Genomic DNA, 20,336 nt, shown 5'->3' on the forward strand with positions numbered 1-20,336 from the left:
AATCTTCTTAAATTTGTTGAGACCACTTTTGTGCTCTAAAATGTGGTCTATCCTAGAGAATGTACCATGAGCACTTGAAAAGAATGTATATTCTGCTGCTTTAGGGTGAAAGGTTCTGAAGATAAATATTAAATCAAGTTGATCTAGTGTGTCCTTTCAGTCTGCTGTTTCTTTGTTCATTTTCTTTCTTGAGGATGTATCTAGTGATGTTAGTGGGGTATTGAAATCCCCTACTATTATAGTATTGCTGTTGATCTCACCCTTTAAGTCCATCAAAGTCTGCTTTATATATTTAGGTTCTCCTATATTAGGTGCATAGATATTTATAATAGTTATATCTTCCTGTTGGATTACTCCCTTTATTATTATGTAGTGTCCTTCTTTATCTCTTACTATATTCTTTGTTTTAAATTCTATTTTGTCTGATATAAATATTGCTACCCCAGCTTTTTTTTCATTGCCATTTGCATGAAATGTTTTTTTTCCATCCTTTTACCTTCAGTCTATGTGCACCTTGTGTTTTAAGGTGCATCTCTTGTAGACAGCATATGTACGGGTTCTTTTTTCTTATCTATGCAGCTACCCTATGTCTTTTGATTGGATCATTTAATCCATTTACATTTAAGGTTATTATTGATATGTAGTTGTTTATTGCCATTGTATTCTTCAAAGCTGTATTCCTCTTTTGCTCTATTCTTTTCCCACTTTGATTTGATTACAACAGGCCCCTTAATATTTCCTGCAGCATTGGTTTGGTTGTAATGAATTCCTTGAGTTTTTTTTTTTTGTTTTTTTTTTTTGTCTGGGAAGATTTTTATTTCTCCTTCAATTTTAAATGATAGCCTTGCTTGATAAAGTAGTCTTGGTGTAAGCTCTTGTTTTGCATTACTTTGAATATTTCTTGCCATTTTTTCTGGCTCAAGTGTTTCTGTTGAGAAGTCTGATTCATCCTTATGGGGGCTCCTTTGTAGGTGATAACCTTTTTTTCTCTAGCAGCTTTTAATATTTTCTCTTTATCACATAGCTTTGGTATTTTAATTATGATGTGTCTTAGTTTCTCTTTAATGAAATTCTCTGTGCTTCTTGAACTTGTGAGAGTTTCTCCTGCATTAATTTAGGGAAATTTCCAGCTATGATATGATTGAACAAAGTCTCTATCCCTTGTTCTTTCTCTTCTTCTTCAGAAACCTCTATGATGAGGATGTTATTTTTCTTCATGTTGTCACAGAGCTCTCTAAGAGTTTCCTCAGACTTTTTGATTCTCTTTTCTTTTTTCTTCTCTTTTTCTTTTCATTCAACTTGTCCTCCAACTCACTGATTTGATTCTCAGCTCCATCCATCCTGTTTTTAATTCCTTCCATTGTGGTCTTTATTTCTGATATTGTATTTGTCATCTCTGACTGATTCTTTTTTAATATTTCAATATCCTTTTTTATACTTGCTATTTCTTTATTTAGGTGTTCGTAATGACCATCCATTGTTGTTCTAAGATCCCTAAGCATCTTTACAATCATTATTTTGAACACATCCAGAAGTTTGGTTATTTCCATATCACTCAGTTCATTTCCTGGAGGTTTCATTTGTGGTTTCATTTGGATTGTACTTCTCTGTCTTCTCATTATGTATGTGTTTGAGTGTTTTGTTTGTAGATTTGGTTGAGTCTAGGCTTGGTGTTGTCTGCCTCCAGTTTTCAATTGTGTTATTTCTAGGTCTTCTTGGGTTGGCATCAGCTATTATTTGTAATCCACTTTCGGATTTGGGCTACTTTGAAGTCTTGATTTGTTTGTTTTCTTAACAGGTGATAGTCTTTTTTACTGATTTCAACAGGAGGCTTATTTGAAACTGTATCCAGGAATGCAGTGGGTGTAACCTGAGACTCGGAAGGCCTCTTCTGCCAGTTACTTTCTCTGGGGGCAGGGTGTTGTCTCAGCTTTAGTAGAGGGAGGTGTATCTCAGACCCCCATGGAGACCTGAGTTACTGCCTCTCCTCCCCACTTCTCATTTTCAGTTGTGTCTTGTTGTGCTGATTGTAGTTGTAGAGATGTCTGGAGATCTGTGACCCAGAAGCACTTTAGTCTTTTGTTTTGTGGAAGAATCAGCCCCTCCTCCATCTATGGCCACCTCCAGCACTTGATGAGTCATCTTCTCAGTTCGTCCCCTGTATTCCTCTGCTCCTCACCATCTCTCTCTCTCTCTCTCCCCTTTCTTTTTGGAAGACAAGTCAGCCCTTTCAACACACCTCATTCCTTGGTCTCCAGGCAAGTGGCTGTGAGCAGTATTTTCTGCCCTTTTCCTTGGAGTGAGAGCCCTTCTGTGCTCTCAGTCTCACACACACACCCTTGTTCCTGTAAGCAGGGGAGATTCAGGTGCTCTCTACCAGGTTTGTTGTGGCTTCTTCTTTGCTCCTTGGTTTTTGAGAGCTGTTCTTGTAGTCCAGAGTTGGTTTTTCATGCTGATTGTTCCTAAATTAATTTGTAATCCAGTTTGGTGATATGAGCTGGGAGTCTGTTCATCTGCCTACTCCGCTGCCATCTTCAGGTCTCTCTCTGAAATAGTCTTGAAATCATAATTTTAAGGGGTCATGCTCTTTTAATAGGTACTACCTTTAAAGTAGTATGAGGTGAACCTTTTTCTTTTCTTTTTTTTTGTGAGCAAGTGAACAAGAAAGAGAGAGAGAGAGAGAAAGGGAGAGAGACAAGAAGCATCAGCTCATTAGTTGTTCACTGTTTCTCAAACTGGCTTTGACTAGGGGACTCTAGCCAAGCCAGTGACCCCTGACTCAAACCAGCGACCTTGGGCCCAAGCCAACAACCTTGGACTTCAAGCCAGCAAGTCGTGATCTGATGCTGATGACAATGACCCTGCACTCACGTTAGATGAGCCGTGGCTCAAGCCCACAACCTCTAGGTTTTGAACCTGGGTCCTCAGCATCCCAGGTCAATGTTCTTTCCACTGTGCCACTACCCATCAGACAATGTGAACATCTTTAAATGAAGCAACTTCATATGAAAATTGATATTTTTGGTTTTCCTTGAGAAATATGAAGAGATGGGCCCATATCACTCACTAGCTTGTAGCAAATAAAAAGTTTCTTAAGTAGCTGAGTGAATAAAAGAGGGGACTGCTAGACCTTGAAGGAGGAGGAGTGTGTGGGTAGGCAGAGGAGAGCCGTGGGACATCCAGGAGGAAAAAATGGCACAAGCAAAGGTCTGGAGCTTGCAGGCTGAGTGTGGCAGGACAGGCTTACTTACTGGAGCAGAGGGCTTCTTCTGAGACACTGACAGGAATAATGTGATTAAGACACGTGAGAAAGTGTTTGAGTGGCTCTGAATACTGGGACTAGCAGTTCTGTTCTGAGAGGTGTTTGAATAGAAGAGCAATATGGCTCCTTTGAGTTTGGAAGGGTGAACTGAGGTCATAGGCCAGAGAGACAGAAAGGAGAGTGGCAGGAAAGGCGACCAGCTGGAGGCTGATGCCACAGTTAAATGGGAGGTGACTGGTCTCATACAGGGGCAGTGCTAGTGGATGGAGAAGGTGTGACTTGTGAGGTGATGTTTCAAATGGAGAGTCAGGCAGACCTGGTAACTCTGCAATGGCTTTGGAGAGAGAAGGGAGGGGAGTCAAAAGCAAGGAGGAGGTGAGATGATTCCAGGGAACAGAGTGAAGGACAAAACAGTGACATCAGGAGGGCATGCCAGAACCAGGGCAAGGCCTCAGCCTGGATTAGATGCAATGAGTTCATGGCAATGGAAGCCCAGCCAAGAGCTGGGGGTGCCACCCTTGAGCTCAGGGGAGAGGGCCCAGATGGAGATGCAGAAATGAGAGGGAAAGGCATGAGGGTGGGTGATACCTTCAGGGATTGGCCATCTCATAGCAGAGGCAGAGAGGACTGTGGGAGAAGCAGGAGGAGGGCACAAAACATTGTGTCATGACTCCAAAGTCAGGGGATGAGAGACCCTTGAGAAGGAGTGGGTGGTTGGATTAAATGTTGCAGGGAGTCACCCAGGGTGGGATCCCCACGAGGTTTCTCTTTTCAGGACTGGTAAGTCCCCAGTGACCTTTTAGAGAAGAGCTGGGACAGGAGCCAAAGCACTGGGAGTTGAGTAGTTGAGTGGGTAACAAGGACATGTTAGAGCAGGTGTGGATCACTTGTTCAAGGAGTCTGCCCATGAAGGGAGGGAAAGCTAAAACAGAACCACTGGGGGAAACTTCCCTGGGCTGTGTAACTGCTCCCTGGGCCTCAGAGGACAGCACCTGCAATATGCCAGGGGCCTCTTTTGAAGGGAACAACATGATTGTTACCTTCTGCAGGCTCCAAGAATCTGAAAAAAAGTCTGAGAACTGAGAAATGTAAGGGAATGTCACAGATCTTTGCTCAAAGTGAATGTCCCTCAGGCCAGTCATTAAAAATACCCTGGCGGCAATCCCGCTCTATCCATGAAAGCTAAGAGCCCAGCGGCTGTTCTCACCCACTGTCCCTGATACCATCTGGCAACAAGTCAAGCAATTCAACCACTGTGTGTCCTCCTCTGAAACCGGAGAGCTGATGCTTATCTCCCGGTAATCCCTTGTCACTTTCCACACCCCCAAATGAGTCCTGATCTATCTATAGCTGGAGGTTGGCACGTGATATGTCCCTGCAGAAGTCAGAGAAGGAGATGGAGAAGTATTTTATGAAATTCAGGTAAATATTGGGGCCTCTGGGGGCTGCATTTGGCGCCTCTGAAAAAGCCTTGGGGGTGAGGGAGGTTGTCCATTATTTTATTTTGGGCTAACACCTTGGTCAATGCCAAAGTCGAGACCCAAGGTCCCGTGCTGGCTGTTCTTTCCACTCCAGTGCACTGAGAAACACCGTAACAACCATGATATTGGTGTTTACTACCTGCCAGAACTGCCTCACTACCTATGAATTATCTTACTGAATCTTCCCAAAACCCACATGAAGAAGAAGTTTGCAGATGAGGAAATGGAGGTACAAAGAGGCTAACCAACTCACCCAGGACCACACAGCATTAAAGTGACACAGCTGGGGTTCCAACCTCAACATTCCAGCTCCGGAACCCATGCTCTCATCCGCTACCTTCCCCTCCTTACATCTGGCTTCCTAAGCATGTGGTCTCAAATCCTGGCTCTGCTGCTCATCCGCTGAGAGACTCTGCACAGGCCACAAGCCCCTGATTCAATTTCTAATCTAAAAAAGGAGATCAAATTCTTGCGAGAGGAATGTGGGTGCAAGTGCTTAGCGACTGTGTGTTCCCTATATATTCACCACAAGAAACCCCATGACACCAAGCTTCGGTCCTGGTACTTGAGCCATTTGGCATTACCTGGGGAGGGGGGAGCCTTGTGAAAGCTCTGGGCCCACCCAGGGTTTCTGACTCAGCAGGTCTGGCAGGAGACCCACAAATCTATATTTTTGACAAGGTCCTAGGTGACACCGAGAACCATGCTCTACAACTGTCTACAACGCACAATCACAGGCTCATTGTGTAGCATTTGGTGCTGTCCACACTGACCGAATGAGGAGGCTATTTTTGGAGCCAGGTTTTTTTCTTTCCATACTAAAAATTTTGTCCCAATGGTATTTTTTAAGAAATAGGTTTGACTGACATGGGACCAGTTTTTCTCAGCAGAGTTCTGTGCCCAAGAACCTGTGAAAACACGGTTTGGCAGCCCAAACCTCAGCCTCCTCTGGTAGCCCCTCCCCCACCGTCCTCTCAGAAGGATCCCGGTATTCCTGGGGCCAGGAACAGATCATCTCTTTTATAACTAAACCTTCCATGGGTTGATACTCCTCATAAAAAAATAAAAATAAAATAATAAAGCAAATGAAGGAGAGAGGGCTTCAGCTGCTTAGAGAGAACTCCTAATGTAAAATAGTGACAGGAAGCCAAGGTCTTTGGTTTGTGTCCCCATAGTGCGCGTGCAAGAGCATTACTGCTTACTGCTTGGCTGAACTCTGGGAATTGTCTGACTAGTGTTTATTTTGATAACATCTGCTAACAACAACAAACACTGCAAAAACTAAGCAGAGAACTGGCGTTGTCACAGACACTATAACTCCAACAAGAGCCCGTTACTGTGCACCAAACACGCCGGTCATTTATATGTCACCTCTTTTCTCTTCAGAAGAACCCTGTGATGAGGGGGTATGGTTTCGATTTTACACAGAAAGGTGCTCAACCTTGAGAAATTAAGTCACCGGCCTGTGGTCGGATGTCTGTTCAAGGACTTGACCATGAAGGGACTCAAACCCAGGTGGCTCTAACTTCAAGGCCTGTGTTTCTGATACGGCCAGGCAATGTCATGGCCTGCTGTTTCCAGATTGTATTCACTTTTTCTTTGAGTCTAGAGGGTGCTGTCATTTCCTTCATAAGTAAATCGGGTGACACTCCGGCTCCAGAGCCCACACTCTTATTGATGATGTTCCCCTCCTTACACCTGGGCCTCCCAGGGACCTGAGTCCGAATCCTGGCTCTGCTACTCATCAGCTGGGAGACTCTACGCAGGTCACATTGGTTGGGTGTCCTGAGCCAGGGTGGCTGGTGTCACTGTAAGGTAGAGACAGGTGAGTGTGTGAGAGGGTAGCTGTGCGCCCAGCTCCCTGCCTGGCACACAGCAGTGGTGAGGAGAGGCCTGCCTGGCGTGGGCATTGGGCAGCAGGCTCCAGGCTCTCAGAAGCAGCTCTGGCCTGCCCAGCCTGGCATGGCAAGATGCAGTGCTGGCCACTTTCCTGCGTGGCTGTTCAAATAGGAAGAGCTTCTCTGGATAAAGCCGCAGCCGGTTGGCAGATGAGGCAGCCTCTGAGGTGTCGTACTTTGGAGGGCTGGCTTTCCCGGTGGAACAAGTCATTGTAGATGCTAAGGCTGAGCTGTTTATCATACAAAAATCTTTCTCACCCACCAGGGAAGCTCCAACTGTGAAAGAGTAGGGCTGCTGCTTTGAAAGGAAGGTCTGGTGATTCAAACAGATGTTCTTTCTTTTATATCAATATTTTACCGCTTTACATTATAATCATCCCTGTAATAGTTTTAGAGTGGTGATGACTTTCATGGTATCTCATTACTCCATTTAAAAATTTATAACTCTGTGATGGTTCCCAGAGAGGAGGGGGGTTGGGGACTGAGTGAAAAAGGGGAAGGGGTTGATAAGTACAGATAGGTAGTTACAGAACAGTCCAGAGGAGGTGCAGTACAGCACAGGGAATATAGTCAACAATGTTGTAATAACTATGTACAGTTCCAGGTGGGTACTGGAAATATTGTGTGGAACACTTTGTAAAGTGTATGATTGTCTAACCACTATGCTCTGCACATGCAACTAATACAAAAATATTAAATGTCAACTGTGATTGAAAAATAAAATTAAAGTTTTACAACTTTGAGAGGAAGGATATAATGACTAGACTTCCTATCTGGGCTTGACTATGAGGGCTTTGGGATGACAGTAAAGGGAGAAGAAGGTCCCAATGGTCTAAAACCTTCTAACTCAGTGGTAGTCAACCTGGTCCCTACCGCCCACTAGTGGGCGTTCCAGCTTTCATGGTGGGCGGTAGCAGAGCAACCAAAGTATAAATAAAAAGATAGATTTAACTATAGTAAGTTGTTTTATAAAGATTTATTCTGCCAAACTTAGCGAAAATCCGACATAAAGTACTTGGTAAGTAATTATTTTTATATGCTTTAACTTCCTATAACTCTGCTTTATAAATTTTATAAAGTAAAGTTACTTCCCTACTTTATAAATCACTATTACTGTGGAACTGGTGGGCGGTTAGAAAATTTTACTATTAACAGAGATACAAAAGTGGGCGGTAGGTATAAAAAGGTTGACTGCCCCTGTTCTAAATCAACAGCATATTCACTATTTTGTAAAATCTGTTTCCCTCTCAACTCTATATATGGAGGGAAAAATTTTACCTATAATCAATTCAACCCCTGCTCTTAGAATAGCACTCTTGTCTCTCGACCATCACACCCAGGCACCAGTGTTATTACTGAGACGTGCACAGCAAACTCTCATCAAATGGTTTGGGGTACCTGGGTTCTAAGGAGATCACATTTTAAGAGTGAAGATGCACAGACATCTCTGAGAGCACTGGCTCCGTGTGAGGATTTGTTCTCAAAGCCAAGCCAAAATAAGCCTGACCTCATCGGATTTTTCATAGTGTGGCAGTTGCAGGTTTAAAGAAGGCCATCTTTGGGCAGCGGGCATGGGAAGAAATGCCTGAATCCCATGTGTGTTGCTATTCTCGGCCCCGTCTTCCCACAACAGTTCGTCTATGTTTACTTGACTCTGGCCACTTTGTTCTGCCTTTCTCTCTTGGGGGTTGACATGCAACCTCTGAGATATTTGCCAGAGCTAAATAGATTTAAAGGCAGGGTCAGCCTGACAATGCCCAGAAGTTTCAGCCCATGCTGTGTGTGTGTGTGTGTGTGTGTGTGTGTGTGTGTGTGTGTGTGTGTGTGTGTATGTATATATATATATCAAACTGAGAGTACCATGGTTTTAAAAAAATCAGTTTTAACCATATTTCAGTGGGATTAAGCAAGGATGATGTACAGGTCCATGAATCTGACAGAGTCAATCTATTCCTTTTACTACTATGTTCAATTCTTTTTAAAAAATTAACTTAACTTAAAAACAAATCAAGGGGAACTATACAGTATTTTTCATATAGAAAATGTATCTATAATTTCTTGCCTTTTCTTTTTCTGTCCATCCATCCATCCATCCAGCAAACATTTATAAATACCAAGTAGGCACTAAGCACTAGTCGTTTTACTCACATTGGGCATTTTGGTTCAACACATGGACCTGCTGTACAATTAAACATTGCTCAAGTGTGGATAAAAATCCAGAATACAAACTAAAAACATGTGTCCCTTTGTATGTGGGCACTGCTTGTGAACACGAAGCAATCCTGTTCCTTGGGGCAGTAGAAGGAACATGACATTTAGAACCAAATATATGTCAGTTCAAATCCTGCTTCACGCTCTGCAATTTTCTAGTTTTGTGACTGTCGACAATTTTTACTTAGCTTTATGGAATCCTTTTGGGCAGGCAATGTGAGACTATGTTGTAAAAATATAATAAAATAACAGACGTAAAGCACCAGTATTAGGTAAGGTTTATGGTAAGTTTATAATTAGCGTTATTACTCTTGTCTTCCTTCTGTTCATTCAATGTTCATTCAACAAACACCAGTGAGTGTCCATTGAGTCAGACACCAATCTAGGCACTGGGGTATAGCAATGAAGGGAACAAAGTCTTTGCCTCTGTGGGTTTTAAATTCTATAGGAGTAGTGGATAATATGCAATGGGATAGCCAAGTGCCATGGCACAAGCAGAGAAAGACAGAGAAGATAAAAGGAGTTCTCAGGCAGTGTGATTTCTATAGGTGGTCAGAGGGGTAACATCTTTGATAGGTGACATTTAAGCATGAAACTAAAAGAAGTGAGTTCTTTTTTTTTAATTAAGTGAGAGGTAAGGAGACAAAGACAGACTCTTGCATGTGCCTGACCAGGGATCCACCCAGCAAGCCCCTTATAGGGCAATGCTCTGTCCATCTGGGGTTGCTGCTCTGTTGCTCAGCAACCAAGCTATATCAGTGCCTGAGGCGAGGCCATGGAGCCATCCTCAGCCCTTGGGGCCAAACTGCTCATTTAAGTGATGGCTGCGGGAAAGGAGGAGAGAGAGAGAGAAAGAGAGAAGGGGGAGGGGTGGAGAAGCAGATGCTCACTTCTCCTGTGTGCCCTGACCAGGAATCTAACCAGGGACTTCCACATGCTGGGTCAGTGCTCTACCGCTGAGCCAGTCTGGCCAGGGCCAGGAAGTGAGTTCTTATCAGTTAAAAGAAAAGCATTTTCTTAGATATCAGGGCCTATGCCATCTGCATTTTGTAAGTAAGGAGTGCATGAAGATTTAAGGAAGGAAGGAAGGAAGGAAGGAAGGAAGGAAGGAAGGAAGGAAGGAAGGAAGGAAGGAAGGAAGGAAGGAAGGAAGGAAGGAAAAAAGGAAGGAAGGAGAAAAAGGGAATATTTCTCTTTGAGTGTTGACAAAATTTAGTTTCACTTTATAGAACATTCACCAGTTTGGTCTAAGAAGCTTTCCTGTGGTACCCTGTTAAACATGTTAACACCTTAGTATTCTGTATTCATATACCTCTAGGGTTCTCAGATTTGTCATTTCCTCTGGGGAAAATGCATTGCAATGCAGCAACCAGAGAGAGGCTTTGCCTCACTTTCTAAAGGTAAGTCCTGGACACTGATGAAAGATTACTTAGAAAGGCACCTTCTAAAAAAAAAAAAAAAAAAAAAAAAAAGAAAGGCACCTTCTGATTTTGCCTTAGAAAACCCCTCAATTCAACTTGAAACCTCCCAGCAGGGAAAGGACTCCCATGGGCCCAGATCATTCCCCAGTAAGGAGGTCCCAAGTATTAATCACTTATTATGTACAGACAGCAGGTGAACCTTGGAAGGCCTGGTTGAGTCCCAGATCAGACCTGAATCTTACAACCCCAGAATCAACTTAATATCCCAACAGTCCTTCAAATCAGAGGTATGCTGACAGTGCAGTGTCATTCAGAAAAGCCAACAGACCAAAGGTCAAGCCAGCACAACATGATTCCAGTCATCTGGAAAATTTCTCCAGCCCAAGAGACCAGTACAATGCTTTGCAAACTTTAACGTGTCACCTGGGCATCCCATTTAAATGTAACAAGTACCACAGTGAGGCCCCTGACACTGATGTTCACAATCTGAGCATTAGGGCTCAAGTGGTCCACTGACTGGGCTGCATGTTTGAATCACCCAGGCAGCTTCTAAAAACTGTAGCATCTGGATAGCATCCTTTACCCCATGACCAATTAAATCAGAACCGGGGGATGAGACCCAGGCATGAGTATTTTTTAAAAACTCCCTAGATGATTCTAATACACAGCCAAGGTTGAGAACTATTGCAATTGGCCAAGATCATGCTCTAAACTTCCAGTGTCAGTTGAAGGGAGTTAGCATTTGAAAAGCACTGGCTATATTTTAGGCACGTGGGCTTTCTACATTGATTAATTTTCTACATAGTTACCAGTATAACAAGATACTAATACCTGGTACTTGTCCAGCTTCTTAGAATTTTACAAAAAATTCTTATTCACCTGTTTTCATTTAACTCTTTTAATTCACTGAGACAGAAACTATTCAATTGATTTTTATAGAGGACTAATATGAGGCTCGTAGGACTGACTTGCATGGATTAAATAGGACATTACATATAAGAGAAGTTTAGGCACTCTGACCCCCAGTTGTCTGCTTTTCCCAGCCAAAGATACTTTCATTAATATATATAGAGAGGCCATGATATATACATATATATAATATGAGCTGTGACCTGAATATAAAAGGGGTCTCAGCCTACTGGGAGCCGTGGCAGACCTAGAGCAGTGGGATCAGGAGACTTACTCAAATAGCAGCAAAACCCAGAATCCTGCAAGATTCTGATCTTTGATTCTGCCATAGATGATGGAACCTACTTCCCACTCCCCCAGAGAGTCTAATGGATAATCTGTGCTTGAATACCATCTAGAAATGATTGGAAAATAATCTTCTTGCCATCCCTGAAACATTGGTCATAATAAGAATCCTTCCTGCTGGTAGAGAAGTCATTTTCAATCATTTTTATGTGATGACCCTGCCATTTAATATCTAAGAAGACTTGGGAGGAAGCTGCCGGGAGGGTCCTGTGTGGATGGTGGCAGCTTGTCTGTGGGAAGCTAAAGTGGGACCTCCTTTAGTAGGAAGAGCAGAAGGCCCCTGCGGAGAAGACACCAAGGGGCAGCCTCGGACCTCCCACCCTATCTGAATCCTGCTAAAAAGCAATAGGAGCTGTGGGTCAACCTGGCATGCAGCCTCCTGGGTGACCAAGACCCCAGCTTGCCTGCCAGTGCAAGGACCTAGTTCACCCTAAACAAACAAACCAATTTTCCACAATATGGAAAGCATTGTTCGTTTATCGCCCACTCACTGGCTCTTTCACTCATTTATTAATGCAAAGATTATAAGAGCCTGCTCAGATCCATGGATATTTGATGATTTACTATTTCTAGCCAGAGATTTGCAATACTTATTTTCATGGTCTAAAACACTCAATAACCTGCCCGAGAAGATCCTCCGTAGTTTCTCCTAATCTAATATTTGTATACAGTAGTTCTCCCTTACCCATGGGGGACATGGTCCAAGACCCCCGATGGATGCCTGAAACTGCGAGTAGTACCAAACCCTGTACAGGTGGGTCATCGGGTTACGACACAGTTCTGTTCCTATGACAGTGACATAACCCAACACTCTATCTAATCACAGAGCTGGCTACTAGACAAAGGGAAGGTTCACATCCCGGGTGGGGTGGTGAAGGATGGTGTGAGATTTAATCATACTCAGAATGGTGAGCAATTTAGAATTTATGAATTGTTTATTTCCAAAATTTTCCCATTTAATATTTTTGGACCATGGTAACCTCAGGTAACTGAAACCATGGATAGCAGATAAAGGGAATTACTGTATTTGCTACGGGTTGGCCTATAGTTACACCCACAAACACACAGACACAGTTAACAGCATTAGCTTTGGACCTGAAATATGATAGAGTGCCCAGAGATCCTAAAACTGAGGTGCGTGCACGCCTCCTTCCTGAGATGTGTAGGTGGCCTGAAGTTGTTTCTCTACAAGCATGAAGCTCGCTAGGAAAAAGCTTTGTCCTTTTCCTTCTTCTTTTTCAGGCTAGAATGCTGGTTTCATGGAAGCAGAGGAGTGTGAAAGAAAGGGAACAGCTTTGGACTCTGGGCTAAGACCTGTGAGAAGTCAGGAGAGGGAAGAGGAAGAGATTCCCTGCACCTGGCTCAGGTGCTGAGTACACAATGACAGTTTGCCAGGAGCTCAGGACCTCGATTCCTTGTATCAAGGTATCCTTCACATTGTCACATACCCAGTTAATTCATTTAGTTGTGTTTTTGACTCACAGCAGTTTTTTGATCCTTGCCCATTCAATCAACGAACTGGGCTCCATTTCCTTTCCCCCAGTACCATGTTTGCTTTGGATTCGGGTGGCTTTATGGAGGCTTCCAGCCTAGAGGAAGAACTCCACCATATGTCTCCATGGAGGGAAAGAGTAAGTTAGGAGACTGGAAGCACTTTTCAAAAGGACAGAGGCTGTACTGGGACTGAAAATGAGAAAGGGGCTAATGAATAGATGATGTTGATGAAATGACTGAATACCTCAGACACAGACTCAGCAAAGCCTTCAGGATCAGAGGGGGAGCTGAATGTGGGGACATCCAGAGCCTGTGATCATGGGCAAGTCACTCCATCTCTCTGGGGCTTAGCTGGTTTTGAATAAGTAATATGGTGTCACACTACCAGTCCTGAGCTTCCAAAAGTGGCCTGGTGCCCCCACCTGTAAAATGATGGGCTTGGGCTGGGCTGGGTTTGAAATCCAGGCTGGGAAGGACAGTTTCAGGTACCTTCTCTGTTCTAAGAGCTGAGCCCTTACATAGCTACCTCAGCAAATCTTCACAACACCATGACCTCTACTTAACAAAGAACAAACCTGAATGCAGACAGACCTCTTCCTTGGGAGGTAACCGGGGTCTATCTGATTTGGAAGCCCATGGGGGAGCACGCCACTTCTCAAGCATTTCAACCCAAGAGAGATTGTGATGTCAGGAGACTTTCACAGAACATGCTAGTAGCAGTGCCTTGCAGCACAAGTTGAGGGGAAAGCAGAGGTAGGCAACAGAGGAGCAAAGAGAAATTAAACTCATTGCCAGCATCTTCCTCTTGCATCTCTGAGTCCTGCAGTGATAATAAGGATTTGGCTACGGCGGTGGGACTTAAGTTACCATTCTGGCTGAAGTGGAAGGAAATAGAGTACAAAACTGCAACTCCTTCTATGACTTTGTGGACACTTCAACAGAAAAATGGGGGAAAGGCATAGAGAAATAATGCACAGAATAAAAAATGTAAATAGCAAATAATTTGATGAAAAATTCAATCTAGCTAAAAATGAAAAATGTTCCTTAAAAAAGCAATGAAAATCTAAATAAAAATTTTAAAGCCCTGAAAAATGCCAGTCTACAAAAATAGAGAAATCATTTTTAAAAACCTATACAGTCATACAATGGAATATTGCAATGAAATATTATACTGGCCTTAACATTATGTTTGTAGAGAATATAAAAGTATTTAATGACATAGGAACACACACAATATACTAAGATGAAAAATTAGGAAACAAAACTGTATAAATGGTATAAACCCAATTGAAAAATGTGTATTTATGAGTAGAACAAAATATTAGAAAGAAATCTATCTGAACATAAACAATGCTTATTTCTGGTAGAAACCTTTTTTTACCTTTTTTTTTCTTTTTCTACACATTATAAAATTTCTAAGTGAGTACACCCTATTTTGTGGATGAAGGGTGCCCAACTAGGACTTGGGATGCCCAGCTGTGTGAGTCATAACACTACAAGGTCACATCTATGAAAAGAGGGGTTCAGAACAATTTAGATGTTTCCTTAGGTTCTCCTGAGCTGAAAGTTTTCAACATTCACTCAGAAAGGGTTTACAGAACATCTGTATAGAACCAAATGCCCTGCACCAACCACAGGGCCCTCCAGAGCTAGATGCCAGCCAAACGGGAGAGCGAAGTTTGAGTTTGGTGCCTCCTGGTGCTCAGGCTTTTAGTGGCCTGTGGTCTCTCCCTTCCCCTTGTCAAGCCCTGTTCTCAGAGAGAAGTCTCACACTTGGTCAGAAGGAGGAATAAAGGACTGGCAACGTCTCTGAGACCTGCCTTTCCCAAAGGGGCTTGGCCAAGTAGGGATAAAAGTCTGACTCTAAAGAAATGAGGCCCTCATAGACAATTTTAGGGAAAAGCTAACAGGTGGAAAAAGTTTGAGAAGTGTCAGCTTGCTTGCTCTTGAGGTTTCCTGCCTCACCCTTGCCTGTCTGCCTGGTGAATTACACCACGCAGTTCTTCCTTGTCACACCTCCCACATCTGGGCGAGGGGGGGGGCTCTCTCCTCTGCACTCCCAGAGGACCCTATAATTTCTCTACTGTGACAGTGGCCCTTCACTCTGTGCCTTCTTGTTTGTGTGTCTTCTTTTGTATTAGGCTGTGAGCCACCCAAGTGTCTCAAGTTTCCTGTATCCCCAGCGTGCTTCCCAAGGGCCAACTTAGAGCAAGTGACAAATGCAGGACTAACTGAAGGACATTTCAAGGCCCCGAGTCAGGCAGTGACCTCCTGGCTGTGTGGAGGGCCTGTTTCTGGGTCTCTTTCTTGTCATCCTCTTAGAGCAGTGATTTTCAACTGGTGCACTGCAAAGATTTTTAAAACATGTGATACCTGAGTATTTAGTCAGGGGCATTAGCCTCTTTTCCCTCAGATCGTCAAATAAAAAAATGACAACAGCCAACACAGCAATAGCCACCTGGTGTGAATGAATCAAAATTATAGCTAATTTCTTACAGATGGGCAAAAAAATATATTTTAGTGTGCTGCAGAATTTTAGTAATTAGTTTATGTGTGCCATAAAAGAAAAGGTTTAACATCACTGCCTTGCAGTGGACAAATTCTACATAACTGACCATGGTGCCTCTGGCTTTTTATCATAATGGGTTAGCCCTAATGTGACAAGCCATGAACTTTCAGTTCCTAACCACCTAACTCCTAAAAGTGCTCAGGTTATTTAACCTGGGGGTGGTAGTCATCACAGGACAGGAAAAGCAATTTTGCTGGTTGTGATCACTAATTTTTAAGTGAAATAAAACAGAATATAATATAATGAAAGCCAAGATTGTCCCCAAATTGTCTCCAAGTAGTCCCCAAATAATAATGATTGTTTTATGAAATTTTTATTTCATTTGTATATATTTATGTTGATGCCAGTTATAATAAAAACAAACAAACAAAATAACATCAAAAGTCACCTTCCAAAACTCCTTGGAGGAAAAGAGGCTGGTCCTTCCTGTGCTGTCTCCTGGTGGCTGAGCCCCCCTGCCTGGGGTCATATGCTGGGATGCCTCCTCCTCTCCTTCCATCTCTGACAACATAGCCCTGAACTGGCCAGCAGCACTTATGTCTCATATGTATAGGTAGAAAGTCCTCCAACATCACAATCTCCCTCAGGCCGAAATGACTGAGAAGTGGCAAGCTCCAACATGGGCTTCCAACTCTGATTTTCCTTAGTGCAGTTGTAGGGTCCAGGGAATTGAGAGGACAAAACACTTGTTTTGACCATGAAGAATACAGGCTCACATCCCCACTCCATTCTCGCCCATGGGTGTGCTGGAGCCATTTTTGTCCTGGGTTCTGAGAAACTGCTCATCTCAACAAAGGTCTGCCCCATCCTTACCCAGCCTTCCCTAAGAATGCCCAGCCTCCTCCCTGCATCAGGGGACCTCCAGGGTTATGTGCAGCTCAGCGCTGTTGGTGACACAGCCGGCATCACCAGAACCAGACAGGCTGAGCGAGTCTAGTTCAAGCAGACTCTTGAAACACCACTGAACAAGGTACAGTATCTGGCAGCTCCTTGTACCTGTCTCTGACTCCAGCAGCAGCACTGTAGAGGGACCAAGATGGCCTTCAACTGCACTAGTGGAGGCCACTTAGCCTCTCTGTGCCTCAGTTTCACCATATGTAAAATGAGGTAGTAACCACACCGACGTCACAGAAATACTGTAAGGACGAAACCAGCTAACATGTACAAAGTGCTTAAAGAGCCCTCTGCACACAGCGAGTGCTTAGTAAATGTTAATTATTTTGATCTAATGATCTCATAAGGATATATGGTAATTATTATCATATAAATGTGACCTAATATAAATCCAGATATCCTGACCACGAGTTCTGTGTTTTTGTTGTTTTTTTTTTCTCTCTCTCTAATGATATCCACTTCACCTTTAGGTGCCTCTGGGGCTTCAACTTCCTATGCCAAACCACCCCGTGGTCAGTCTCTGCCCAGCACTATTGTGTCAAAGGTGTCAAGCAACGCTGAACCCAGAGGAAGTTTCCTGATCATGATTTTGTATGGGGCCAGAATTGGTCTTTGGGGAGGAGGTATCCTTGGGGGAGTTTATGTTTGTGTGTGTGTCTTAGTTTGATAGGCAATCAGAAACAGGGGACACTGCTCGCACCTTATTTTTTTTAGATCTAGTATAACTGGACAGTGATGAGCACATAAGTAGAATCCTTATGCCTTCCATTAAATTTTTCATAAAAATCTCTCTCAGTAATGGAGTAGAGCAGTTGGCAATGGAGACGATGGTGAGCAAGGCTTTCACGGGCTAAGCGGCAGCTAGCTGTGCTGGATTCCCACCTGCAATTTCCCCATGTCCATGCTACAGCCACCTAAGAACTGTCCCTGCTTTCTCTCCTGTGCTGCCCTTGGAGAGAACCCAGCTTCCACTGTCAGCCCCCAGGACAGAGCCTAAGGGAAACTGTAATGGTAACAATGGTATTTTAAAAACACTTAGCTTTTTGCCAACTAGAGCTCTTCGAATGGCCACACTGCTGACTACAAACACCTGAAATGGGTGTCTGTGTGATGACCAGGTGACACTTAGGATTCTGGAGTGCTTTTTAAATTAGCAAGATATTTTGATGTGTTTAGGATGGTTTTCCTGGATTTTATGAGTCAAAAAAATATTTTTTTGAAAATTCAAATCTACGTGGGTTTTATATGATAATTCTATTAATCAAAGTATTTGATTAAATGGAGCCTTCTGATTGTTAATAAACTGCTGTAATTCTCAAACAGTCCTTTTCATGTATTTGTGCCTGGGCTGGCCTGGGTCGGGCATGGGGAATGACAGGGCACCTGGGTGCCCACTGGGTTCTTGGGATTCATGGTACTCCTGAGTGTGAATGACCTCAACTTGTCCAGACGGGCTACAGGCAGGGCTCTAGGGCTCTCACGCAGAATTTGAAAATGGGCCCCATGCCAGGTTTACAGTCAGGCCACATAATGCAGATAAAATAAGAACTGGCTTCAGTGTCAGCCCTGAACTCACACCAAGAACTTTCTGAGAGAAAAAAAAAAAAGCGCCCATTACTGAGTGTGCAGCAAAGGTTGTCACATATCCACCCAATATAATAGTGACCGAAACCAAACCACAAGGAAGGAGAATCACTTAGAGACATTCCCCACCTGACCCACCAAGAGACGCAAGGTCAAAGATTTCCTGTTTCTCCAGGATCATGGGGAGACAACAGAGTGGGTTCTTAACACACTGAATGAAACCCAAAGCTCTGGGACTTCATGTCAGTCAGTCTTTATAACAATAGTTTTAACATTCTCTCTGAAAAACTTTCAAGATTGCCCTTAAAAAATCACCACTATGAAACAGACTAAGTCAGACAGAGTCCATTGTCCCCATTTTTGGCATCAGGGCCCATGCTTGTTCCCACATCCCAGGTTTGCAGTAGGAATATCTCCAGATTCACATGAGATGCGAATACAGCAAGATTTCAGGATCGGGACCCTGCCCCTCCTGCCCTCCTGCCCCCGCTGGCCAGCACGCCCCCACTTACCTCCAGCACGATTTCTTTCAGCTGGAACTGTTTCTGAGCGACCTTGTCTGAAGACACAGGCTCATGGTAGTAGAGGCAGAGCAGGTCGTACTTCTTCAAAACCTGCTTGAAGTTCTTCTCAGTGAGACTCACCACACGGTCCTTGCCATCATACGTGGGAAAGTTCAGCCCCTCTTCCGCCCTGCAGGAGGACAGCAGGTAGACCCCCACGACAAATAGGTAAGTCTTCTTCATCTGGGACAAGTTCAGTTTTTCTTGCCCAGAAAGACTGAGTGCAGGGAAAAGGAGGTACAACTCTTAAGGGACCTGTTGAGAGAGGTGGGGAACAGAGAGGCTGATTTGTCCTGCCCTTCCTGGGCCCCAGAACTGACTCTTGTCCTCCTTGGGCCCAGCTACTGTAGCTGTGGGCTCAGGAAGAAGGGAGAGAGGTTCACTCACATGCTCACATATGCGCACGCATGCAGACTGACAGCCAGGCCGGCCGGCCAACCCCAGATACCTCGCATAGCTCTGCCCAGCCTGTCCCATCAGGAACTCCATTTTTAGGATGCACTTGTTTCAGGCTAAAAATAAATCATACAATGAATAAAAAAGATTCCTATGCCACTGTTGAGGGACTCGCTGATACTGTCAGTCAGGGGGTTGGGGAGGGAGGATGCAGGAAAGGGGCGGAGAATGGGATGTGCACAGAAAAAAAGGAGGCCAGGAAGGTCAAAGAAAAGAAATGAGCTCAGAGGGAGGAAGAGAAAATGAGAGGACAGAGACGGGACCGTGGCATCAGTAAGCAATTGGAGATGGTAGAACGTGCACAGTGCCACTCAGACATTATTGAATCATTCTGTTATCCAGCCTGTCCCTTCCTGGGGACAGCTCATCCATCCCCTGACTCCCCACTGCTGACAAGGGAATCAAAGGGAGCTCCAGGGTAAATTTAATGTTCTACCTGTGCCGCCTCTTGTCTCTCTTCTTAGAAACCCAGCCTCAGCTGGCCCCTGGTCATGCCCACATGGCTCTGCCAGTCACTGAGCGGAGGATACGGGGAGACCCTCTGTCCCCAGCCCTCTACAGGAAAGGGCTCCAGGGGCACCAGACCGCCCAGGACCTGTTCCTTCCCGCCACCCTGCCCACTGCCAAATCCTGCTGACACCAGGAGAACCCGTCCCCATTTTAAAATCTAAAATTAACAGTCCTCCTCAGAAACCTTCTTAGGTGCTTGGCTATCATCCCTGTCATATTTTTCTTTTTATGTTGACCCCTAATGTATTGCTTTTGCCCCTTGCCTCTTCATTAGACACAGAGTGATGTAGAGGGTCTAGACACCAGACAGATGAGAGTTCAAATACCTGCTCTGCCCTTTTCATAGCTGAATAAACTTTGGAGGGTCACTCTCCCTCTGAGCCTCAGCTGCCCCCATGTCAAATGGAGACAATAAGAAGTATATTGTAAGGTTTGGAACATATAGATGGAAAAGCATGTGCCCAAACCCAGTAGCTATCTCACCTACTTCATTCTCACCTAAGACGCTGGGACATAGGTTCTTAAAAGTAATTCCTTGTTAGTTTCTCATAGTAATGGTTTGTGAACCTTTTCTGTCCATTTTCTCCTTGATTTCAGCAGGCAATCGGGGCAGGAGTGATTTGGCTCTCATTTTGCAAGTGAGCTGAGATTCAGAGAAATTAGCAATTTGTCTGAGATTGTTTTTGAGTGCCAGGGGCCTGGTGCTCCCGGCTGCTCTAATTCTGACTCAGGACAGTTT

At 44.0% G+C, this 20,336-nt stretch overlaps 1 protein-coding gene across 1 annotated transcript in view; it reads right to left on the minus strand.

Annotated features, from left to right (window-relative positions):
• The window catches only part of CASQ2 (calsequestrin 2), a 72,543-nt gene extending 53,505 nt beyond the window's left edge, over positions 1–19,038 (minus strand). Inside the window, exon 1 of the mRNA XM_066377225.1 lies at positions 18,581–19,038. Within this exon, the coding sequence (XP_066233322.1) occupies positions 18,581–18,814 (234 nt within the window). The 5' untranslated portion in view covers positions 18,815–19,038. The remainder of the gene's footprint in view (positions 1–18,580) is intronic.
• Between the last annotated feature and the right edge of the window lie 1,298 nt (positions 19,039–20,336).

Source organism: Saccopteryx leptura, chromosome 3 (genome assembly GCF_036850995.1).
Source record: "Saccopteryx leptura isolate mSacLep1 chromosome 3, mSacLep1_pri_phased_curated, whole genome shotgun sequence".
NCBI classification, from domain to species: domain Eukaryota; kingdom Metazoa; phylum Chordata; class Mammalia; order Chiroptera; family Emballonuridae; genus Saccopteryx; species Saccopteryx leptura.